This window comes from Ovis aries, chromosome 17 (assembly GCF_016772045.2).
Source record: "Ovis aries strain OAR_USU_Benz2616 breed Rambouillet chromosome 17, ARS-UI_Ramb_v3.0, whole genome shotgun sequence".
NCBI lineage: Eukaryota > Metazoa > Chordata > Mammalia > Artiodactyla > Bovidae > Ovis > Ovis aries.
In genome coordinates this window covers 4,216,719-4,239,839 of record NC_056070.1, presented here as the reverse complement: position 1 = coordinate 4,239,839, position 23,121 = coordinate 4,216,719, and the positions used below count along the sequence as shown (strand labels likewise).

General features: G+C 52.4%; 1 protein-coding gene across 14 annotated transcripts in view; it reads left to right on the top strand.

Moving 5' to 3' along the window:
- TMEM131L (transmembrane 131 like) overlaps positions 1 to 19,030 on the top strand; it is a 173,390-nt gene extending 154,360 nt beyond the window's left edge. For 4 of the 14 annotated variants that reach the window (XM_027956225.2, XM_060400926.1, XM_042234252.2 and 1 more), the window contains 9 exons: positions 2,409 to 2,533; positions 5,076 to 5,242; positions 6,553 to 6,759; positions 9,119 to 9,197; positions 10,042 to 10,121; positions 14,338 to 14,458; positions 16,464 to 16,555; positions 17,805 to 17,944; positions 18,547 to 19,030. In XM_027956225.2, coding sequence (XP_027812026.2) covers positions 2,409 to 2,533; positions 5,076 to 5,242; positions 6,553 to 6,759; positions 9,119 to 9,197; positions 10,042 to 10,121; positions 14,338 to 14,458; positions 16,464 to 16,555; positions 17,805 to 17,944; positions 18,547 to 18,822 — 1,287 coding nt within the window. In that variant the 3' untranslated portion in view covers positions 18,823 to 19,030. Of the gene's footprint in view, positions 1 to 2,408; positions 2,534 to 5,075; positions 5,243 to 6,552; positions 6,760 to 9,118; positions 9,198 to 10,041; positions 10,122 to 12,932; positions 14,299 to 14,337; positions 14,459 to 16,463; positions 16,556 to 17,715; positions 17,945 to 18,328 lie in introns of those variants that run through there. The other 10 variants (XM_042234251.1, XM_027956227.2, XM_027956226.2 and 7 more) reach the window with 10 other exon arrangements.
- Positions 19,031 to 23,121: the final 4,091 nt, after the last annotated feature.

The window sequence follows — 23,121 nt, the reverse complement described above, 5'->3', positions numbered from 1 at the left end:
TTGTTTTCTTTGAGAACATAGGTGAAGGTGTTAACTCTTCGTCAAATAGTAAAACGATTTTTTCCCTTAGTGTGCCCTTCCCTCCTTTTATTTGACTTATGTACAGCAGCTCTAAGAATGCCTTTGTGCAGTCTGATTTCTTTTTTATTTCTTCCCTTGTTTTTATTATTAAAGCTTAGGAAATCTTATTTCCCCACCCTGTGGTCAGTTGAGTTGTCCCTCATTCAGGAAGATCAGGTAATTCAACAATGATGATGATAATAGCTCGGTCTTATGGACGCGATTTACTCTGTGTCGGGTGCTTGAAGCCTCACAGCAGCCTTTTGGAAGACTTGGGAATCTGAGGCAGAGGGAGATAAAGCTACTTGCCCAAGATGACTGAGCCTGTCACACGGAGTGGGCTTCGGGTCAGGCAGTTCAGCCTCAGATCTGCATGGACCCTTCAGACCCTGATTAGCCCTGCGTCCTCACCGCCAGAGACCAGAGCCCCACTGCCCCTGTCTTCCTCCCGCTTCCCGACAGTCTGTAGCTTTGGTTCCCCTCAGCTCCAGCGGTGGCCTCAACTGCTGGCCTGTCCTCCCCTCGCTGACCCTGGCCACCTGCCTCTGCACCGCCTGATGCTCCTCTTTGACACAGACACACAGACAGACACACACGCACCTTCTCCCCTGCCACTGCCGTGTCTGCTGGGGCACCTTGGCCAGCATGCAGCATGGCCCCGCTCTCCGGAGGCTTGTTCCCCTGAAGCCCTCCGGCAGCCCTCCCTCTGGGGTAGCCCTCCGGCGCTCCCCTCTTGTGAGCCACGGCGCCGCTCCCCAGGTTGCATGGAGAAGGCGGCCACGGGGCAGAGCGGCTCCGGCCCAGCTCGCCCTTCTGGCCCCATTAGAAGCTGGCCCTTCACCTGTGGGTGACCACCCTTCACTTGTGGGTGACCCTGGGACAGAAAGGCTCAGATCCCCGCTGTGCTGTGTATTTGCAGCTCGTGGTGGGGGAGGGGCAGAGTGAGGTGGGGAGGAGCCGGCGTTTCCCCTACCCCACCACAGGTTGGAAAGAGAGCAATACTCAAATAAATGTAGTTTGTATTTGATGTTTAAAATCGCAACTTCTCTGACCACACATCTTTAGTGTGTCTATTTAGTTTCAAACTTTTCAGCACTAAGTCCTATAGGATAGGATTTTGTGTGTTTGACTTGCCATGTTTTAAAAGTACTCTCAGAATCAGGAAAAGGTTAATACTTATTTGGGGGGAAAAATAAAGGTTAAAGATAGCAAAAATACCATAATCCCACCACATATGCAGTTTAAAAATGTCATTTTATTTCTAGTGTTTGTTTATGGTAGTGGTATCTATCCTATTTCTTTTATAGATACATGAGGCTTTCACTCATGTAACATGAGTGGCATGTCCCAGACATGTAACATGCAGGCATCTAAAACCTTTTATTTTTCTTCTGCTTTAAAGGGGCAGCATGGTAGAAGAAAGAAAAAAAAGTTTTAGAGGACATTAAAGAGATGGGCTGCTTATTTAAAGGGCAAGTGGACCCCTCCTCCCTTCGGGCCTGTTAGAAAAATGTGAGCATGCCTCACATTGAAGGGACTTCTCAGGTTGGCTCAGTGGTAAAGAATCCGCCTGCCAGTGCAGGAGCCTCAGGAAACACGGGTTTGATCCCTGGGTCGAGAAGATCCCCTGGAGGAGGAAATGCCTGGAGAATCCCATGGACAGAGGAGCCTGGTGGGCTGCAGTCCACGGGGTCATAAAGAGCCACATGCCCTTCAACATTTGAAAGAGGAAAAAGCCCACATTAAAAAAATTGATATATATTTTATCATATATGTATGTCTCATGCTAAATTAAGTTTTTCAGAACCACATTTAAAAACATCAAGCATATTCTTGGTTTTATTGACTTGAAAAGCTTAAACTAGTTTGGAGTATTCTCTGGAGTTTTGGCTGTTCTCCTAAAGTTCATTTATAAGCAAATAAAAACATACACACACAGATTACTCCTCTAAGTTGAGTTTTTACGTGACTTTTCTTCGGTAGTAATTCACGTGAATTGCACATACCAAATAAACAGGTGAAGGTCGGAGGATTTATTGCTGCTGAGGTTAACAGCAAGCTGGCCATAAATTGCTAACACGTGTCTTTCCTTTTTAGCCCCTGAGAAATTTCACAGGCAACAGTTTGTGTTTTTTTCTTCTTCTTTTTGCAGAGGTTGAAGGAGGTAGAAAAAGAAAGGAAATGAAAACAGACTAGAGATTGAGAAATATATGTCCTCAGTGTTCACTAGTACTGGAATGTTCTGAATTCAGATGGGGTTAATCTTCAGAAGTTAAAATCACACAGAGGTTTTTCTGTGTATTAGAAAGGTGAAGCCTTTACTATCATTTTCTTTCTTTCCTCTTTAGCAGGAAGATCCTTACAGGAAGAAGGCGCTTCAGGAGAAGAAAGAAGGGAATGGACAAAATTTAAATTGGAATAAAAATCGACTGTGCAGGAAAAACAAAAAAAGGGGTGCTGCCCAGGTCTTGAGGTGTGTGATTTTTACAATCCCTTTAAATTTTCATCTATTATTTACTTTGTAATTTTACATTTAGCTGTTACCTTTCAATCTTACTTTTGTTGAGTTGGATACAGTAATGTGAGAGTATAGGTATTTGTGTTTTGAGAGGAAAATATATTGTTAAAATTAACATTCTTAAAATTAATATATCTTCTGGTTACTTTTGTTGTTGTGGAAAGCCCCTTAAAATGAACACATTTTTAAAATTTTACTTGGTAAAATGCAAAAAGCCGTGGAAGGTTTTAGGGGAAAAGCCTCGCCATTCCACCTTGCCAGGGCCTTTGTTCTGCCTGTGAAGTGACAGGGAGCAGGTGGTAGAGAAAGCCCTGGGCTCATCTTCCCAGCCTGACCCTGAGCTGTCGGGGCTGCCTGGGGTTCTGATAATGAAAGAGAAGGGCCCCATGCAGTGAATCTTCTGCTCCGTCTTGCAGAAGAAAGGTTCTTCCATTGCAGGAAGTGAAGTACCGATACTACGAGGTTGGCCTGCACCCAGAGCCAGATGTGACCCCAGGCAGTCAGACACTCTTGTTGGCAAACCTTGCTTATCTGCCAAACGAAGGTTCCACCAGGATTTGTGGGACTCCCACTTGTCTGAGTTTCCACAAGTGGCTCTCTAACCCTACTTCCGCGTCAGCTCCACCACTCGAGGGTTTTCCCCACTAGATGAGTAGAGTGTGCATCCTGACCCCACGTGCGGAGCGCCTGCTGAGCGGCCCCGCGCCGGCGGGCTCGCCAACCCCTGTCCGGGTGGGCCTCAGCGCCTGCTCTCCCGCCTGGCCCTCCGCGCTCTGGCTTGTCTTCGGTCGGGCGCTGGCTTCTGAGGTTCCTCTTTCTTGTGAGCCCAGCCAGGTGGTTCCATGGGTGTCTGCCCGGATGCTCTCCGGCAGCTCCACGTTTGTGTGGAGGAGAGTCCACGTTGCTGTGGTGGTTGCTGCCATGGTTGGAAGGGAAATCTGGCAGAAGAGCCCCTTTGGCAGCCAGGACCCCCGGGTGGGGGCATCTGGATGTTGCTCACAGCATCTCTCCTTTGTTTGGACCCTTGGGATGCAGCCCTGTGACTTGCTGCCCCCCACCGCCACTGTGTGTCCTGCTTTATGGGGACGCGGGCCAAATGACTCCAGGGGACCTTTTTTTTTTTTAAGCTACTTATTTATTTGGCTGTGCTGAGTCTTAGCTACAGCACACGAATCTTTAGTTGAGGTATGTGGGATCTAGTTCCCTGACTAGGGGCCGAACCTGGACCTCCGGCCTCGGAGCTTGGAGTCTTAGCCCCTGCACCACTAGGGTAGTCCCCTCCCCACTCTCAGGGGGCCTTGAAGCTCTGGTTCTGTGCCCTGCAATCAGCAGCATGCAAATAGGAAAAAAAAGACAGATACCCACTGTTAGATTATTGATGCGTAATTATTGATCTATTAAATTATTAAATACTATTTTCATGGGTAATTATTCTTAGGCTACATTATTTGAAAGCTGCAATGTGGTCTCCTATAGAAAGGAAAGGCATCCCTTATATTCTCATAAAAAGTTGATGGACTTACGTGGTTCCTTTAAAGTGGTATATTTGCTTGATATGGACACACAGAAAGATAAAAGGTTAGGGTGGAGTTTCATCAACTGAATGTTAAGATACATGTTTGAAAGCAGATTTCTGACATGCGAAAGAAGCAAATTTAAGTTATCACAGAATAACTGTGAAGTATGTTATAGGTGATCAGATGAGCGTCTGCTGCTTCTGTTGCTGACGGTTCTTGGCCGTCCTGCTCCTGCGGCTCCTGCTTCTGTCTCTGTACTCTTTGCCCTGAGTGCTCAGAAACCAGGGGGACTCCATCTCACGCTCAGGTCCTGCAGCCGCACCTGACATGAGGTGCAGACGTCGGACTGTGTGAAACAATCACCTAGGCCTTCCTGCGTGTTCTCAGCGCAGCTCTGTGTCTCTGTTTATAAGACCTATATTTCAGGTCTTCCCTCAAGTTCATGGTCTAGTTAGAGAGAAGTAAGTGTCGGATGGTGAATTCCTTGGGGAAAAAACATTCTTCTTTGTAGATTCCTTTCCTACCAATCTGTGACTCGTGGGGGTCACTGCATAAATGTTTGCTAAATGAATGAATGAGAAAAGATTACAGGTAACACCGAGACCTTCCCCCAGGCACCAAGAAGCAGGGTTATCCGCCCAGAGTCATTTTACACTAAATCCAAGGAAGACATGCCGAGAGTTGTGGGGTTAGGCCCGCACCTGCCACTTACCAGTTGACCTGGGGTGACCCACTTAACCTGTGCAGTTTCACTCCGCTCACTGTAAAATGCAGTGAGTAAATGAACTCCACCTTGGTTCTGGTTCTAAAATGGCAGAATCTCGTCTTCCCTGATCTCTGTACGCTACTCATCATCACCCCCAGAGAGAAGAGGGCTTGAGCCGCCACAGTTTTACACTCTCACCTCTGTTCAGTCTCAAGGAGAGCAGGTGTGTGTGCACAGGATGCCGTGCAGACGGGATTTTCTGTGGCTCTTCCAGGCCTTCCGACCAGAGTGAGTTAAAGCTGATGTGCAGTGAGTTTGAAAGGTCTGAGCTGAGCGGTGACATCAACGTAAGGAACTGGCGTATCCAGGAAAACCCTGGGGAAGCATGCGGAGCAGCTGCCAGCACTGGGAGCAGCCTGCGTGCCACGCAGGGAGAGGCAGGTACGGAACCGCCTTGAGCTCTGAGCCGCACTCCTGCTGCGCTTGTTTCCTCGGGGAAGTACCGGGGTCAGAGGTTATCGCTTCCCAAGCAGTGTGTCCTCACGCCTGAATGAATGGAGAGCTGTTGGATGGGACAGGAGGCTGAGGCTCTCCTGAACCCTTGCGTTGCACTCTGACCTCCATGCCCCTGAAATCTGGCCATTTGCAATGGTGTCATGTAGACGGCCAGAGGAACAGTGGGTCTTGCTTGAGACAGGACCCCCTTGGATAGAGGGGAACCAGGGGGGAACAGTGGCTGTTCTCCCGCCCCTGCCCCAGAGGGCAGGCGCTTCCTGCAGAGCCGGCTGCCACCTGCAGAGGAGTGGGCAGTGCCCCTAGGAATGGGCAGTGGAGGTGCCAGGGCACGTCTAGAGAGGGCAGAAAGCGGGAGAGGGAAGGCCATGGGTGTGGCAGCACCAGGGGGGCGCTGTAGAGCGGGCAGTCACGATCCTCCTACCAACTCCCACGTTCCCAGCCATGTGCCCACCGCGCTGCACCCGGGACACAGACCTGATGGGTTTCTTGTTCCTGCCCCGCACACCTGGGTCTGCCCAGACCTGGGTCTTTCTGGTCTTCCTGGAGATTCTTCCCACCCTCACGTAAATAATATTCTGAAATGCGAGATGAACATTTAAAGAAATATTTTTATTAGAGTATGCTGCTGCTGCTAAGTCGCTTCAGTCGTGTCTGACTCTGTGCGACCCCGTAGATGGCAGCCCACCAGGCTCCCCCATCCCTGGGATTCTCCAGGCAAGAACACTGGAGTGGGTTGCCATTTCCTTCTCCAATGCATGAAAGTGAAGCGTGAAAGTGAAGTCTCAGCCGTGTCCGACTCTTAGCGACCTCATGGACTGCAGCCTACCTGGCTCCTCCATCCATGGGAGTTTCCAGGCAAGAGTACTAGAGTGGGGTGCCATCACCTTCTCCATATTAGAGCATAATTTGAAATGTTGTGTTAAGTTTCAGATGTACACAACGTGCTTCAGTTTTATTTAGACATTTGAATAGAAGAAATGACCTCCATGTCTCTAGTCCAAGAGAGTAGTCTTGATTTTCTGGAGAGAAATCCTTGCTGTTCCCAGAACCATCGTTAGGCTGGCGTCACCCCCGGTGCTGGCGGCCTCACCCCATCGCCTGGCGGCCGTGGAGTGTGGGGGCGCGTGGTCAGCACGCGGCTGGCTCAGGGCCATCCTCAGTCTCAGAGGCAGAGGGAGCGCGGCCTGAAGCCGAGCCCCGCCTTCCTCCCCACCCGGCCACTCTTCTCTTCCTAGCAGTGGCCCAGCTCCCGCTCTCGTTTCCCGCAGAGGGTTGCTTTCAGAAGCCGGGGAAGAAGTCCTGCTCAGACTCCGGCTCGGACTGTGGCAGCTCCTCGGGCGGCGTGCGCGCCAGCCGGGGCAGCTGGGGCAGCTGGAGCAGCGGCAGCAGCTCCGACGGGGACAGGAAGCCGGCCGCGGGCGCTCCGCGCTGCCTGCCGCCCGGTAAGTCCGCGGCCGCGCGAGCGGGGCCCGCCCGGGCACAGAAGGCCGTGCGCCCAGTGTTTGCTTTGCTTCCCTTTAATGTTTGTTATCCGTTTCACCCCCTTTGGCTGTGCTGGGTCTTCCTCGCTGCCCAAGCTCTTCTGTAGTCGGGCCGGTGGGGGCTGCTGCCTAACTGCGGTGCGCGGGCTCCTCTTCCCTGCAGAACACAGCAGCCGGGGCTTCAGTAGTTGCGGCTGCTGGGCTCCGGACCACGGGCTCCGAAGTCGTGGCCCGTGGGCTTAATTTAATTGCCCTGTGGTAGGTGGGATCTTCCCAGAGGCGGGATGGAACCTGTGTCTCCTGCATTGGCAGGCGGATTCTTTACCCCTGAGCCACCAGGGAAGCCCTGTGCTTTGGATTTTATTCGCTTCCTTTTTCTTTCTTCCTTCCTCCCTCCCTCCCTCTATTATCATTATTTTATGTCTGTATCTTGAAAACAGCTCAAAGAACTTCCATGTTTATTTTTTCACTTGTACGTGTTTTTATTGTGGTAAAATACCTGTAACCCCAAATTTACCATTTTAACCATTTCAAAGTGTGCGGTTCAGGGGCATTAAATATATTCGCATTATTGTACAGCCATCACCACTATCCATTTTCAGACCTTTTCCCCTTCCCAAGCAGAAACTCGGTAGCTATAAATCCACAGCCGTCCCTTCCCCACGCCCTGCAACCCTGTGAGCCTCTGCTCTGCTTTCTGTCTGTGAATTTGAATACTCTAGTATCTGGTAAGTCAAGTCATACATACCTGGCCTTCTGTAACTGGCTTATTTCATTTAGTGTGATGTCTTCAGGGTTCATCCCCATTGTGATGGACCAGGGTTTCCTTCATTTTAAGGCTGAGTTACTCTTCATTGTGTTTTCTTACCACAGTTTATCTGGCTGTTCATCTCTTGATGGACACCTGGATTTTTCCATCGTTTGAGTACTAATGTTGCTATGAACAGTGATCCTCCCCTTATTTTTGAAAAATTTACAGATACAGGAAATGTCAATGAAGCACCTATATTTTTATCACCTACAATGAATAGCTCTTTTGTCATATTTACCCTCATTTTTTTTTAAGTAATATGTCATAGTCTGTTCCGCTTCCCCCTCCTTGAGAGACTCACTGTCCACTGTTTTATTTTACATTCTTACATCCATCAACAAAGTAGAGAATCGTCTTTAACGTGCATAAGGGGGGCCGTGCCTCAGGGAGCATGCTGCGTTGTGCCTTCTCACTCAGCATGGTTTGCTCTAGCTGTGTCTGTGTGAAGATTTAATCCACTTCTTTCCAGTTACAGTCAGCGTTGCACAGGTTGAGCTCTTACCAGAACAGGCGGGGAGACGGGTTCATCCTGGGGGCACTCACTCTGTGTGTGCGTGGTCACGGGTAGGGGCTGGCTCCCTGGCCCCGAAGTGTCTGGCCCGGAGAGGTCACGTGGCCTGTTGGACTCCCAGAAACCCACAGCTTCCCCAGAGCCCAGCCCCTTTCCCAGCCTCCTGCTCGTCACAGTGACCTCTGCGCACTCTCCTGCCAACAGTGACACCTAAACAGAAGCTCTTGTCTGGGGGACCAGGGCCCTGATCCCATAAAAACCCGAGACAGCCGCCCGCTTGTGACTTCCGCCTTTCTTCTCAGCCTTCTTCTCGTTTTTGGCTCCCCCTGCAGGCATCTTTTCAGACACTGCTTACCCAGTGACCCCCATAAAATCTCAGTGCCACGCGCATGCAGCAGACATCTCTCTGCAGCTGTCCCGTGCCTGACACACAAGTCATCAGCTGTTCCCCAGCCTCCTCCTGAGCAGGCACGACACCACCCACGTGGGGAGCGCGTGCAGGGCGGATTGCAGCATTTTGTTTGGTGGTGGGCTTGGTATTCTTGGCCATTGAAGGCAGTTTGGCTGTTGATGCCAATGGGGGTGTTTTTAAACCGGTGCTTAACATGAACAAGAACAGAAAAGCAGCTCTTGCCTGTGGGATGCAGCCAGCAGTAAGAAAGAGATAAGAGTGAGTGAGTGATGCCTTACTGTGACATAGGGCGTTAAATGCAGTCTAGTTGTGTTTGGAGGTTGCATAATAAATATCAGGAAAATGTCCCCAATGTAATAATCATGTAAAGACCAAAAGCAGAGAGTGTTTTTAAAGTATGATCCCAATTTTATATATATTTATACATTAAAGGTTTTTTAATTAAAAAATTACTGAATGTGTGAATAGTGAAAAACAAGTCCCTCAAGGAGGTTAAGAATGTTAGCAGTCTGCATCTTAAATGCAGGATAGATACAGTTAAATTATGCTTATAAAAAGTTCTGATCATCTTTTTATTTTTATGCAGGAGACAGTGCTTTACAAAATGACTTTTCTTCTGAAGCTCCCATCTCCTTGAATCTCTCTCGTAACATCTGCAATCCCACGTAAGTGTTTGGTATTCCAGCTTTTATAATATGTTTCAAGTACCACTTTTTTGTTTTTTTCATTTTGTGTTTTTCTTCTTTGTTTTCAGTTCTGCGGGCTAAAAATAGGAAAACCTTTTAATGATATGAGAGAGTAGAATTAATTTTATTAATAATTCAAAGCATACAATCCTTCCAAGGTAACACGTTCATGCAGGAGCATCTCTGGTATCCCTGGTCCTTTCAGTGATACGGCTGTTAGAAGAATTCTCTGTCCTGAAAGGAGGAAGAACAGTAGTTGTAATAAGAATGGGAGCCAGGTACTCTGCTGGGTCTTGAAATAAAACAGCATTGATGGTTCTTAGAAATGTGCAAGGACCTAGTAGAAGTCACATGTTTACAGCTTCACTGTGTGATGATTTCCACAGCGTCAGACAACATAAACAAGCCCATTTACTGAGCGGGGTGAGGGGGGTAGGGTATGTAAGGTGGATTGAGTTTCACAGTGGGGGGGCAGTTAGGTTTTAGGTGCCACAGGGCAGGGGGATGTCACAGAAATGAAATTGGATGAGGAAGGCTCTACGTGAGCTCTTTCTGTTCGGGGTAGAGAATAAGGTTGCTGCCAGCGGCAGGGAGGCCAACTGGAAACTGCGGACCATCTGAGCTACTTTAAACTTGTGCAGTTGCTGTTTATTAAAACACGACTTGGCTGGCTCTTAGGAACCTAATATTCAGCCCTTTTTTGGGTGTATGCCTTCATGTCTATAGTATCTATCTGTTTTGGTTGGGGAAGGATTTATGTCGAGCCCCAGTCAGACTTGTTTGCAGCCACTCAGCGGCTCCTCTTCTCCTTGCTCTCCCCCAGTGACGTGAGCGGCCTCCCCGCGCCTGCGGACGCTCCCTGCCCCAGCCTCCCCGCTGGGCCTGCTGCTGCTGAAGATCAAGGTGAGGCCCGTGCCTCCTGCTCAGGTGTCCACGCCGCCCTGCTGGCCGGGGAGCTTGAGGGCAGACGGAGCCAGCCTGGGGTGAGGGCGGGATGAGGCCGCTGCCTCGGGCTCCTGAGCATCCGTGCCCTCTACCCTGGCGTTGCCGGGGCCCCTTCTGCTAGGACCCTGACCTCCTTCCTGGGGGGACAAGGCGCAGGCGGCCTGTGGCCCCAGAGCGGGTGTGGGGGCCCCTCGATGGGGTCTGCCACTGCCTTTAGTTCCCCTTCTCATCTGAGAGGGCGGAAAAGCAGGGAGCAGACTGAGGGTCCAGGGCCTCCGTTAGCCACGTCGACCACACCCACGTCTTTCCCTGCACGAGCCGAGGCCACGTGCTGAGCTCTGCGGCCCCTCTGAGCAGGGACAGCGGGGAAGGGTGGGGACAGTGGCTGGGGCGTAGACCTGGGGCTGGTGGGAAGGAAAGCCGCTCTGCCCAGGGTCTGTCCCAGAGGCCTCACCCCTCTCCCTCATCCCCCCTCTCTCCTCCCCCCCTCTCTCCTCCCCCCCTCCCTCCTCCCCCTCTCCCTCCTCCCCCCTCTCCCTCCTCCCCCCTCTCCCTCCTCCCCCCTCTCCCTCCTCCCCCCTCTCCCTCCTCCCCCCTCTCCCTCCTCCCCCCTCTCCCTCCTCCCCCCTCTCCCTCCTCCCCTCTCCTTCCCATCCCTTATCGTGCCCTTGTCTCACATCTCTTGTTTTCTCCTTGGGCCTCCGTCCTGCCTCACCAGGCGCAGGCTACGTCTGCTGGTCACCCTCAGGGGCACCGTCTAGCTCTTGATTTTGTTTGTGTCCCTGGTGTAAGTTAAAGGCTGCCCGGCGCAGTGGAGCGCGTTAACTTTGAACGTAGGAGGGGGCTCCGTGAGGCTTTATGCTTATGTTTTGGAGTGCTGTCCGATTATCACCAGAAATAAGTTATTTGTGAGTCCAATAAAAATAAGTGTTTTCTATGGGAAAAAAAAAAAAACTTAAATTCAGTAATTCGCTGAGACAAGATTTGGAAAGGTTTAGGAGGTGCCCCTTTTTTCTTTGGAGTGATAGAGGGGAGAGAGGACTTGGCTCATGATGAGGAAAGAGAACCTGCGTCAGAGCAGGCAGGCCTCCCACTTTCTCCTGTGTGTCTCTGTCAGCTGGAGAATCTTTTCTCGTCTGCTTGTCGTGTGTATGTGTTTCAAGTGTGTGGTTACCTCGTCTTTGTTAGCAGTCTGCAGTTTACTTTTGCTGTTGCTCAGTCGTGTCCGACTCTTTGCAGCCCCATGGACTGCAGCACGCCAGGCTTCCCTGTCCACCACCAACTCGTAGAGCTTGCTCAAATGTGTGTCCCTTGTGTCAGTGACGCCACCCAACCATCTCATCCTCTGTCGTCCCCTTCTCCTGCCTTCACTCTTTCCCAGCGTCAGGGTCGTTTCCAGTGAGTCAGCTGTTTGCAGCAGGTGGCCAAAGTATTGGAGCTTCAGCATCAGTCCTTCCAGTGAATATTTAGGGTTGATTTCCTTTAGGATGGACTGGTTGGATCTCCTTGCTCTCAAGAGTCTCTTGCTACTCTCAAGAGTCTTCTCCAGCACCACAGTTTGAAAGCATCAGTTCTTCAACTCAGCCTTCTCTGTGGTCCAACTCTCACATTCGTACACAGCTACTGGAAAAACCACAGCTTTGACCAGACAGACCTTTGTCGGCAAAGTAACGTGTCTGCTTTTTAATATGCTGTCTAGGTTTGTCATAGCTTTTCTTCCAAGGAGCAAGCGTCTTTTAATTTCATGGCTGCAGTCATCATCTGCAGTGATTTTGGAGCCCAAGAAAATAAAACCTGTTTCTGTTTCCATTTTCCCCCGTCTGTTTGCCATGAAGTGATGGGACCAGGTGCCACGATCTTAGTTTTTTGAATGTTGAATTACGTTTGCTTACTTTTTGGTGACCTGGTAAAATCCCTATGTAGGCCCTTAAGTTCCTCAGAAACTGCCCTCCTTGTCCGCAGGGCCTGTCCCGAGCCCCTTCTTCCGCCCCACCCCTCACCCCCCATGCCAGCCTCTGCCCCCTGCCCCGCTGTCACATCCCGGCTGAGCCTTCTCCCCTGTGCTGCATAGACCCAGAGTCTGAGCACGTCTCCTCTCAGCCACCGTTACTTCTCACCTGGGATATCACCACAATCTCCTGACAAGTCTCTGCTTCCGCTCTCACCTCCCCTCACTGTCTCCTCTTTTGTTTGTTCTTTTGAGGTATAATTGATCCATGCAGTTTATTAGTTTCTGGTATATAAGCAATACAGTGATTCAATGTATGTGTGTGCATGCGTGCTAAGTCACTTCAGTCGTGTCCATGGGATTCTCCAGGCAAGCATAGTGGAGTGGGTTGCCGTGCCTGCCTCCAGGTTTCAGCGTACGTACATTTTGCAAAACAGTCGCCACAGTGAGTGTAGTTAACATGTGTTGCCGCCTCACTGTCTGTTTTTAGTACTGCAGCCAGAGGGTGGTGTTGGGTCTGAATCGGATCGCGTCACTGTGGAGACCGGTCAGGGGTCTGCAGTGCTCACCTGAGCTCAGCTCTGCCTGCCACGATTCTGTGGATGCTACCAGAGGACAGGAGGCTTGGGTCAGAGGCACCGGATGCTTAGCACAACGAGCAGCCTGAGAGCCTCATCAGCACACTTCTGCAGGTCCCCAGGCCTTGAGGGGTGAGGTGGGGGGCACGCAGGGCCCACCTGCGCCTGCAGCGGTCTGTGGTTGTGTTACAGGAAGGGAGCCCCACGCTTAGGAAACCCACGTGTTTCGGTTTTTAATAATAGGTAGGAGATGACATCTTAATCACGATGGACAAAGCAGACTTGCCCCTTGCTCTACACTGAGACCTCCCCACATCTCCCGAGACCTTGTTCAGTGGCTGTCCTTGGAAAGACAGGTCAGAATGTGGGCGGCCAGAGCACCCTCTCGGTGGCATGGAGATCCCTGAGACCCCCAGAGACAGTCTCACAGCAGCGCGCACGCCCCTCGTCTCTGTGTGGTCCTGGCCGCTGGTCCGTTCGCTCGCGAGTACATGACTCTAGAAGCAGTGAATTTGACTTTGGTGAATTTGACTGACGGAACGGGAACCAGATCTCCTCATCAGCTCATCCAGCCTCTGGTTCCAGCGGCTCTCACCGGGACCCAGGGCAGGATGCCTTGCCCTTCAGGACTGAGCGCAGGGTCTGGGCCCAGCCGCTGAGCCAGCCCTAAAGCACCAGGCTGGCCCTAGGAGGCAGGCCTCATCTTTGAGGGACCCCCACTGCTGTGATAGCTACGTGGTCTCCAGTGGTGTTTCTTTAAATGCTGGAGGGTCACTGGGACCATCTTGAGCTGCACATCTCCAGGTCTGCAGGCGGGTGATTACCACCAGCTCCCTGAGGGCTCATAGGCTGCCTGCAAAGTGAGTGTTGTGTCCACATGTTGGGCCCCCTCGGTGGGCCTGCCTCCTCCAGGAGTACAGGTAGCCGGTGTCCCCATGTGGCCAGCTGGCTGGTGAATCTTCGGTCTCCAGAGCGTTTCCAGCAGCTGAGTCTAGTCTTTCCTTGTGGAGGCCCAGCTTGTCTCTAATCTGTGCCACCAACCAGTGGCGTGTGTCTGTCCGTCCATCTCCGTGCATCCCACAGATGGCTGAGCAGCAGCTGGGGTGGTGACGGTGGAGGCCCGTGGAGGTCCTGGCAGGTGCTGGCTGGGAGGAGCAGAGGCCTGGGTCCCCCGGGCAGCTTTAGGAGACGGTTCAGAACTGCGTGGCGGGTGTCGGCTGACCCTGCAGACAGGCCTTCCACAGCACGGGGAGCGGGGACAGGTCCCTCCCCAGGAAGGCGTGGGGGCAGCTCTGGGAAGCCGGCTCACTCATGTCCCCCCCGCCCTGAGCCTCCTGGGGCCCGGGCGTTCCCTCCCCGCCCAGGCGGGCCGCCCCTCCTCTGCACGGGATTGTGCGTCTCCTGTCACGCCGCGGTTGCCCCAACTTCTTCCTCCTGCCTGTTGTGTTTCTGCTCACCTGAACGTCAGCCTGTTCATGCCCGTGTCCTGGGACCCTGATTGGGCTTTGCAGGAAGCAGGCCCTCCATGTGACCTCATCCGCGGCGCCGGGCGTGGCAGCCCCGTGGGTTGCGTGGGGGCGCTGTCTGGGGTCGAGGGGGTGCGCTGCCCTGCAGGAAGGGGGGCTGAGAGGCCTGCTCTCTCCCACAGGTCTCTGTGCTCCGGGGGACCTGTGGCCCGCGCAGCCCCTGTGTGTGACCGGCGGCTTCGGCTGCGCCCTGGAGAGCGGCGGGCCGGCCACGCTGCCCCCGCCCGCCGCCGTGCCCAGCAGGTACGTGCTCCCGCCCAGGGCGCGGCTGGGAGCCGGTCCCCACGGCAGCTCGGCTGCGCCCTGGAGAGCGGCGGGCTGCTCGCCCGCCGCGGTGCCCAGCAGGTACATGCTCCCGCGGCCTGGAGACCCCGCGCAGGGCTGGGAGCCGGTCCCCAGGGCAGCTCGGCTGCGCCCGCCGCGGTGCCCAGCAGGTTATGTGCTCCCACCCAGGGCGGGGCTGGGAGCCGGTCCCCAGGCAGTCCGACCCGGCTTCCTCCGCAGCCCCTCGGCGTGTTGCCATCTGCCTTTCAGACTTGAGTTGTGATGTCTGAGAAATTATAAGCCAGAAACTGAGGGAAGCCCTGAAGGAAGAAAGCAATCCAGCCAGTGACCACATCAGCGCTTTCCTTTTTAAATGGAAAAGATGAGCTATTCGTGTATCAGAGGCACAAGTGAAAAAACGGAACCAGTTCCTCACACTTGCTCCTCGCTAGCAGAATAGGAACTTCCGTTTTCTATAGCGTTAATCTTGAACACCTTTAAAGCTTTTAAAGATCGCGTCTTAGACTTGCCATTGGGTTTATCATTTGATGATGACGAACACTTGAGAAAATGCTAATATCTGTGTTTTATCAGAATCCATTTGAGGTTTTTTAGGGGCTCCAGCTTATTACAAAGTCGTTACTTACTTATTTCTGTAATGAAGATCCAGATTGCAATCGGGATCAAAGCATCTATCGAGAATCACGTTCTGTATGGTTGCAGTTCACGTGAGCTGAGTACCGGCCTGGCCCGGAGTGGAGGTGGTCGTTAGTATGGGTGTGTGAGAGTCCCAGAGCCGCTGCCCGAACCCCCAGCGGCATCCAGCTCTCCTTCTGCTGACAGAGCCAGAGCCGTGGGTCCTGCCTCTGGTTTCACTTCACAAACCTGGCTGGGTTTTTTTTTTTTTTTTTAAGAATGATAGCTATTAGTTAGAAAGGAGAGCAGTTTTCTTTCAAATATTAGTCCTGCTTACATGGTGTACACCTAACTAGGGGTGAGAACTTTTTGCAGTCTGAGTGAAAGTACTTCTCTGGCAAACTGAAAGCCAGGTTTTGATCCATTCCCCTATCCATGCATAATTTATTTGCTTTGTTTCATTTAAAAAGAGCTCCCCTGCCCCCTTTCACCCAAATACTGTACTCAAGAGATCAAATTCCACCTCTAACTTTCTTTGGAATTATAATCAACATAAAACATTGTGTCAATTTCAGGTGTACAGCATGGTGATTTGATATTTTCATACATTACAAAATGATCATCACATAAAGATTACGTCCGTCTCTCTCACCAGAGTGTTACAGCATTACAGCTGTATTCCCTATGCTGTACGTTAATCACGTCCCCTTTGAAGGAAGTGGGGATGGACCTCGAGTCTGTCATACAGAGTGAAGTAGGTCAGAGAAAAACATGTATGTTAACGCATATATATAGAGTCTAGAAAAGTAGCACCGATGAATCTATTTGCGGGGCAGGACTGGAGACAGATGTAGAGAGCAGACCTGTAGACTCACCAAGGGAAGGCGAGGGGGCACGAGGTGAGAGCGTAGCCCTGAGGTTCATACGCTCCCGTGTGCAAAGTAGGTAGAGAGAACCTGTTGTGTAGCCTGGTAGCTCAGCCCGGTGCTCTGTGATGGCCTAGAGGGTGGGCTGGGTGTGGGAGGGAGGCCCCCAAGGGAGGGGGTGCGTGTATACGCATGGAGGTTCACATCATCGCACAGCAGAAACTCACATGACGTAAAGCAGCTGTAATCCAGTGAGAGAAGGAAGGGAGGGAGGGGGTGTCCGGTCCCAGCCGTCCCTCCTGCAGCACTGTATTGTTGGTATTGAGTTGGTCTCTGATTCTGTGACGATAAAGTACTTCTTTTATTCTCCAAAACTGGAGAACTCGCAGTGATGAGGATGCTGGGCAGTAAGATCTTTTTCTCTTTCTTTCCGTGATCTGTCGACACCCTGTTTCTGAAACTAGACCCCTTGTTTTCTGTAGCAGTTTCATTGATTGGAACGCCACGTGTGAAGGCCAGTTTCCCAGTGTGTACTGCCCCCTGGAATTGAACGACTTCAATGCCTTTCCAGAAGGTAAAGCTGTTTGGACAGTCCCAGCGACATCCTTTTATTCTCAGAAAGTCAAAGTCGAAAGGGTGTGTGTACTTAGGGCACTAACTGCAGAGAAAGTGCCTTTGAGAGTCATCTTCCAGTTGTCCGCTGAGCCTTCACGTGGGCGCAGCACGCTTGCCCTGTGTAATTTTACATGGCCTCAAAAAGCCTGCTAGACCCAGGGTTCTGGGGACATGTACAAATAACCCTGCTTTGTTTAGTCCTTCAGATTGGGTGGAACAGGGCCTTTTGGACCTACATGAACCTGAGTGTGCTCTATCTGTTGGGGGGGCTGGGTCTGAGTGAGTGAGTGAGTGAAGTGGCTCAGTCGTGTCTGACTCTTTGCAACGCTGTAGACTGCAGCCCACCAGGCTCCTTTGTCCATGGGATTCTCCAGGCAAGAGTACTAGAGTGGGTTGCCATTTCCTTCTCCAGGGGATCGTCCCGACCCAGGGATCGAACCCAGGTCTCCTGCATTGCAGGCAGACGCTTTAACCTCTGAGCCACCCAGGAAGCCCAAACTAAGGAAGGTCCCACCTATTAGTTATTCTTTTCAGGCAGACAAGTCCCAGGAGAGGTAGAATGATTCACGTGCTTGTTCCTCAGCATGTTCTGACTCTTACACCCCTGGATAGTGCTGCAGAAGGAAGGGAAAGCTCGTGGAGGGGAAACTGATGAATTGCAGATGCTTGCGCTCAAGTATGGTTGATGGACAGATGCTTGTACTTACCTGGGTTTTGACGCATGCAGTGCTCCGTGGTAACCACAAGGGGGTGCTGTGGTCGCTCTCGTCTGTGTGTGCGGCTGTGTTTATGCCTTCTTACTGCCATCTGAGAAATGCTTGGTTTCCTACTGCAGTTATCAATGCGCGTGGCGTATGTGCAGATGGCCGACGCTGGCATGGCAGGCAATAAAAGAAAAGTTCAAGGACTAGTAAGAACCACGACACTCCGAGTCTACAGTAGCATTTGCTGCTATAAAGCATAGCAGTATTATAGCGTCCTCTGTATATTACAGAGCCCACCAGATGTTCACATACAGGAAAGCAAGCCCAGAGGAAAAACTTCCTCACTGAGGGCTTACCAGGTGCTGTGTCTTCACGGAGTAATTATTTTCTGTCTGTCTTTAACTTGTCAACACAGTAAGTCCTCGAAAGCTTATTGCCTGAGGGTGAGAATTCCGTTCTCTCCTGAAATGGGTTCACCTCTGCTGATGTCTCCGCTCTTTGCAGACAGCATGAGCTACCCCAGCGGCTTCCCCTGTCCTGCCGAGGTTCAGACGGACTTCGTTGACCACAGCTCCCCGTCGGCCTGGGGCAGCCCCCCCAGCGTGCCGACCGCCTGGGGACACGCCGGTCTCATCAGCTCTCCGGTCAGTGCCGCCCGCCCTGCTGTGCCCTGGGTTCTTCCGGTGCCCCTGTCAGCCTGGGTTAGGGTTGGGTTCAGATGCGCCAGACCCTGGTTTGCTCCCCTGGGTTGCTAGCCACTCTCTGGAGGGGCTTCCCAGGTAGGCAGATGGACGGGGGCTCGCAGACGTTGGCAGCCATGATGCCCTAAACTGCATCAAGGAGAGAGGGTTATCGGTGATGCTGCACCTGGGCCAGGAAGCCCTCCGGGAGGCTGGTGGGCTCCTGTGGCCCCGCTGACCTTCCGCCTTCGGGAGGAGAGGAGATGAACCTTCCAGGAAGGTCAGGCAGGGTCACCCGTGGTCTGAAGGGCTTCCCCCGGTCACACCCGCTCCACCATGTTTTTACAGATAGAGGGCGTTCGACCTGAAATGAGCTTATCTAGTTGGATGGGAATTTCATGGCCTTCTGTTTGAGAAAAATGGAGTTAGAGACACCACGGTGGTTGAGGGTTAGTGTGGCAGCGTCCAGGCGGCCCCGAGGATGCAGGCAACCTTGATACTGCTTTCTAAGGCTTCTTTATTTCTTTATGTATTTCCTTCTCCCCCCCTCCTCGTGCATGCCTCAGCCCTACCTCACAAGCACCCGAAGCTTGTCTCCAATGTCTGGACTTTTTGGTTCCATCTGGGCCCCGCAAAGCGACATGTATGAGAGTTGCTGCGCCATCAACCCCACCGCGGAACACTCGGCTCACATGGAGAACCAGGCGGCCATGTGCAAGGAGTATTACCCCGGGTTTAACCCGTTCCGTGCCTACATGGACCTGGATATATGGACTAGCACAGCGAGCAGGAGCGCGAACTTCCCACTGTCGAGAGGCTCGGGCTACTGTGGGGACGTGTGAGAAGGATTCGAGCCCAAACGATGCGAATGAAGAGGCCTGCGCACTGTCGAGAGGCTCGGGCTACTGTGGGGACGTGTGAGAAGGATTCGAGTCCAAACAGTGCGAATAAAGAGGCCTGCGTTTGGATCACTAGCGTAAACTGGTTCAGATAGATTGACGTTGGTGGATATTTTGGCACTTTTATATGAAAATAAATTTTTGTATGAAATCTGGGTGCTCTGTTTTTTTAACCCTTCACAAATCAGTGATAGAAACAAAGCATCATGACTCCAGAAACACGTCGACATGCCAGATGCTCACATCGGGACCAGGACAGTGTCTAAGAAGGTAAGAGTGGGGAAGGAGGGGGCTGCGGTGGATCCACCTCTAGGAGCATCAGTTCCCCGGGAGCTTGCAAAAAGCCACCTCGATCAGGTAGCATTCCCAGGGATGCCGCCATAATTGGCCTATGGCTCAGGCAGGGAGGATTTTGTTTCAAGCGCTTCTTTTATTGAAACAAGCCTCCGGTTTGGGGAACCTCACTGCCAGTCACTTCCCTAGACACACTGGTCCTGGTGGGCACGGCTGCTGGGTGGAGCAGAGCCTGGCGCTGTTCTGCTGACACGTGGCAGGCATGTTCCCTCCCCTCCGTCAGGCCATTCCCTGGGGGGGGGGTGGGGGGGCGACAGCAACAGGGACATGCTGGTAAGTGTGTCAGGGTTCCCTCCAAGCGGGCAGGCTGAGTCCATAGACAAGTTCTGAGCAGGTCACAGAGCTGGTGTGTGGTCCCCAGGCCAGTGTGTATTTGCTTGTCAGTGATTTTAGAGATTCACATGATGTTGGAATTATCTGATTGCATGTATAAACTTTGAAAACTTTTCAACTTATAATAAAAATGGCTTATTTTTACATGTTGTTGTGTCTTTATTATCTTCCCTGGTGGCTCAGAGGTTAAAGCGTCTGCCTCCAGTGCGGGAGACCCGGGTTCGATCCCTGGGTCGGGAAGATCCCCTGGAGAAGGAAATGGCAATCCACTCCAGTACCCTTGCCTGGAGAATCAATGGACGGAGAAGCCTAGTAGGTTACAGTCCACGGGGTCGAAAAGAGTCGGACATGATATTGGAATTTGAGTGGGATGTCAGGTTCACGCGTTTTCTTATGGTCTTGTGGGGCCTGGGTGAGGAGGGTAAATGGGCTGTAATCTGGCACTGCCCTCCTGCAGGGAGCACCTGCTGGCCTGCATGGCTGCTGGAACGCTCTCAGGCTACTGACCCCGTCCTTAAAACTGAATAATACTGAAAAGTCATTTAGCTTCTAGGTGTGCACCCAAAGGAATAGAAACAAACCCTTGTGCTCTGTGTCCACTGAAGCACTGTTCACGGCAGCCAAACGGTGGGAACAACCTCAGTGTCCGCTGATGGGAGACAGCTGAGCAGACCGCGGTGAGGGCACAGTGGGCGCTGGTCAGCCTTGGGAGCGAAAGAGAGTTCTGACGCCTGCCGCAGTGCGGGTGAGCTCGGGAAAGAAGCCTGCGAGTCAGCCTTGGGAGGGAAGAGAGTTCTGATGCCTGCTGCAGTGCGGGTGAGCTCAGAAAAGAAGGCTGCGAGTCAGCCTTGGGAAGGAAGAGAGTTCTGATGCCTGCCACAGCGCGGGTGAGCTCAGGAAAGAAGCCTGCGAGTCAGCCTTGGGAGGGAAGAGAGTTCTGATCCCTGCCACAGCGCGGGTGAGCTCGGGAAAGAAGCCGAGTGTAGTAGCTGGTTACTAAGGGCCAGGAGTATGTGATTCCACTGTGAAGAGTTTAGTGTGGTCAGGGTTAGTGAGGAAGTGGGATAGAGGTTACCAGGGGCTTGTGGGGCCGGGGAGTGGGGCGGGTTGGGGGCAGGGGACAGGTACATGCTGGCCTGGGGGAGGCTGGTACCCCGTGTGCAGACAGCACGGGGCCTGTGGCCTCAAGAAATCTGAAGGTCGCGGGAGTTTAGGGCTGGAGATAGTGGGGGCGTCCATCCTTGGTCTCCGGACGGTTCTAGAGGGGCCTCTTCGGGAGATGGGGCTGGAGCTCTGAGCCAAGGCCCCTGTTTCAAAGAGGGGGAGGTGGCTGAGAAGACGGGAGAAATTGCTGGAGAGGCCAGGAGGGGAGGCTGTGCCCACGGTGGCGTGAAGACAGGGACGTGGTCAGACGAGGAGCCCCGAGGGCTGGTCAGGCTGTGACCTGCCCGGTGCCCTCAGCCAGGCCAGCCACAGCCAGCTGACCTGGGAGGTGGCCGTGGAGAAGCCCGGCGGGGGGAGCTGAGTGTAGGTGTGCGGGGTGCCAGGGGCAGGGATTGCTGGGCAGAAAGGGAGCAGGCAGGCCTGGGGGGCACCTGCAGGCACCTGAGCCTTGGCACACACGGTGCTGCATCTCCCAGGGCGGGTGGGCAGCGGAGACCTGAGCGGGGTGAGTCTGTTAGGAGAGGGACAGGATGCCCGCGTGGACTGTTGTGTGTGTGGATCAAGTCGTCCTGGAGCACAGCGCCTCCTCACTCCTCCACCCAGCAGTGCGCAGCCTGAAATGCTCACCAGTCCCTCGCAGAGAACACCTGCGGCCTTTGCTCCGGTGGCAAGAGCAACAGGAGAGCAGGGCCCTGGGCCTCGCAGCGGCAGCACCGCGTGTCTGCTTGTTCGGCTCCTCCCGTGTGGGGCTCATGTGGCAGCCTCAGAGCTGACCCAATCCTCCCCTCGCGTCCTGTTCATTCCCCTCCCCGTCCTGTCTCTGGCGTAGTGTGTGAATCACGGAGTGTGTGGAAAGGAGTGAGTGGAGGGGCATGTGTGAGCACCATTATCTCGTAGCTAAAAAGGTGAGTCTTCATGATTAGAGAACAATTCCATTATTCTGTGGCTGACCACAAGCAAAGGCAAGAGAACTACCACGGTTCTTTACGTACTAAACGTACTTCCCTGCTTTCACGTGCTGAGCTCCACGTACAGAGCTCTCCAGGACAGTCGTTACTATGTTGAATAACACTACCACCTGGAAAACTTGCGGACCTCTAGAGTAAGCGAAGCAGCAGGGGAGGCCAACCCTGCCTTCCGGGAGCTTTGATTTTAGTGAAAGGCTTACCAATGAACATCCGCTCTGGGACCAGACTTTGTGGGGTCTCAACTCCAGCTTTATCATATATTTAACTTTCCCATTGTTAAGTTTGAGTAAACTCCGGGAGTTGGTGATGGACAGGGAGGCCTGGCATGCTGCAGTCCATGGGGTCGCAAAGAGTCGGACACAACTGAGTAGCTGAACTGAACTGAGCTAACTTTCCTGTGCCTCGGTTTCCTCTTTCTGTAACATGAGGATAACAGTGGTTACATACTTCATAGAATTGTGAGGATTAAGTGAAAGTCGCTCAGTCGTATTCCACTCTTTGCAACTTCATGGACTGTACATGGAATTCTCCAGGCCAGAATACTAGAGAGGGTAGCCTTGCCCTCCTCCAGGGGATCTCCCCAACCCAGGGATTGAACCCAGGTCTCCTGCATTGCAGGCGGATTCTTTACCAGCTGAGCCACAAGGGAAGCCCAAGAATACTGGAGTGGGTAGCCTATCCCCTCCGGGAAGGATCTTCCCGACCCAGGAATCAAACTGGGGTCTCCTGCACTGCAGGTGGAGTCTTTACCAACTGAGCCACCAGGGAAGCCTGAGGATTAAATGAGTTGAGTGTTTAGATAGTGCTCGGCACATAGTAAACCCTTGGCTACCATTGGTATCCTGTATAATCACTAACATCAATTTAAATTAAAACAGTAGGATACATAGGAAGTTAAACCTCAGGTTGAGGAGCAGCCAGGTGAAGCAGGCCTTTATACATTGCTGATGAGATGGTAGCATGTTTGGCAGTGTGGATTAGGTACCTTGAAAAGGTCTTCCAAGAATTGACTGTTAAGGAAAATAGTAAAAAAAAGATTCAAGCACAAAAATCAGGTATCAGTTTTCTGTTGTTGCTGTAAAAAGTTCCCACAAACGTAGTGGCTTAAAAATATATGAATGTGTCATCTGACAGCTTTGTAGGTCAGAAAGCCAACACAAGTTCTGCTGGGCTAAAATCAAGGTGTTGGCAAGGCGGAATTCCTGTAGGAATTACCACCTAGAGCACGGTGATGCTCTGGGGAAGAATCTGCTCCTTTCTCGACCTCCCCAGCTTTCAGAAGCGGCTTACATTTCTTGGCTCACGGCCCCCGTCTGCCATCTTCAAAGCCAGCGACGTGGCCTCTCTGTGACTCTGATACCATTGCCACACCTTTTTTCTCTGACCACAGTTGGGAGAGGGTCTCTTCTTCCAAAGACCCGTG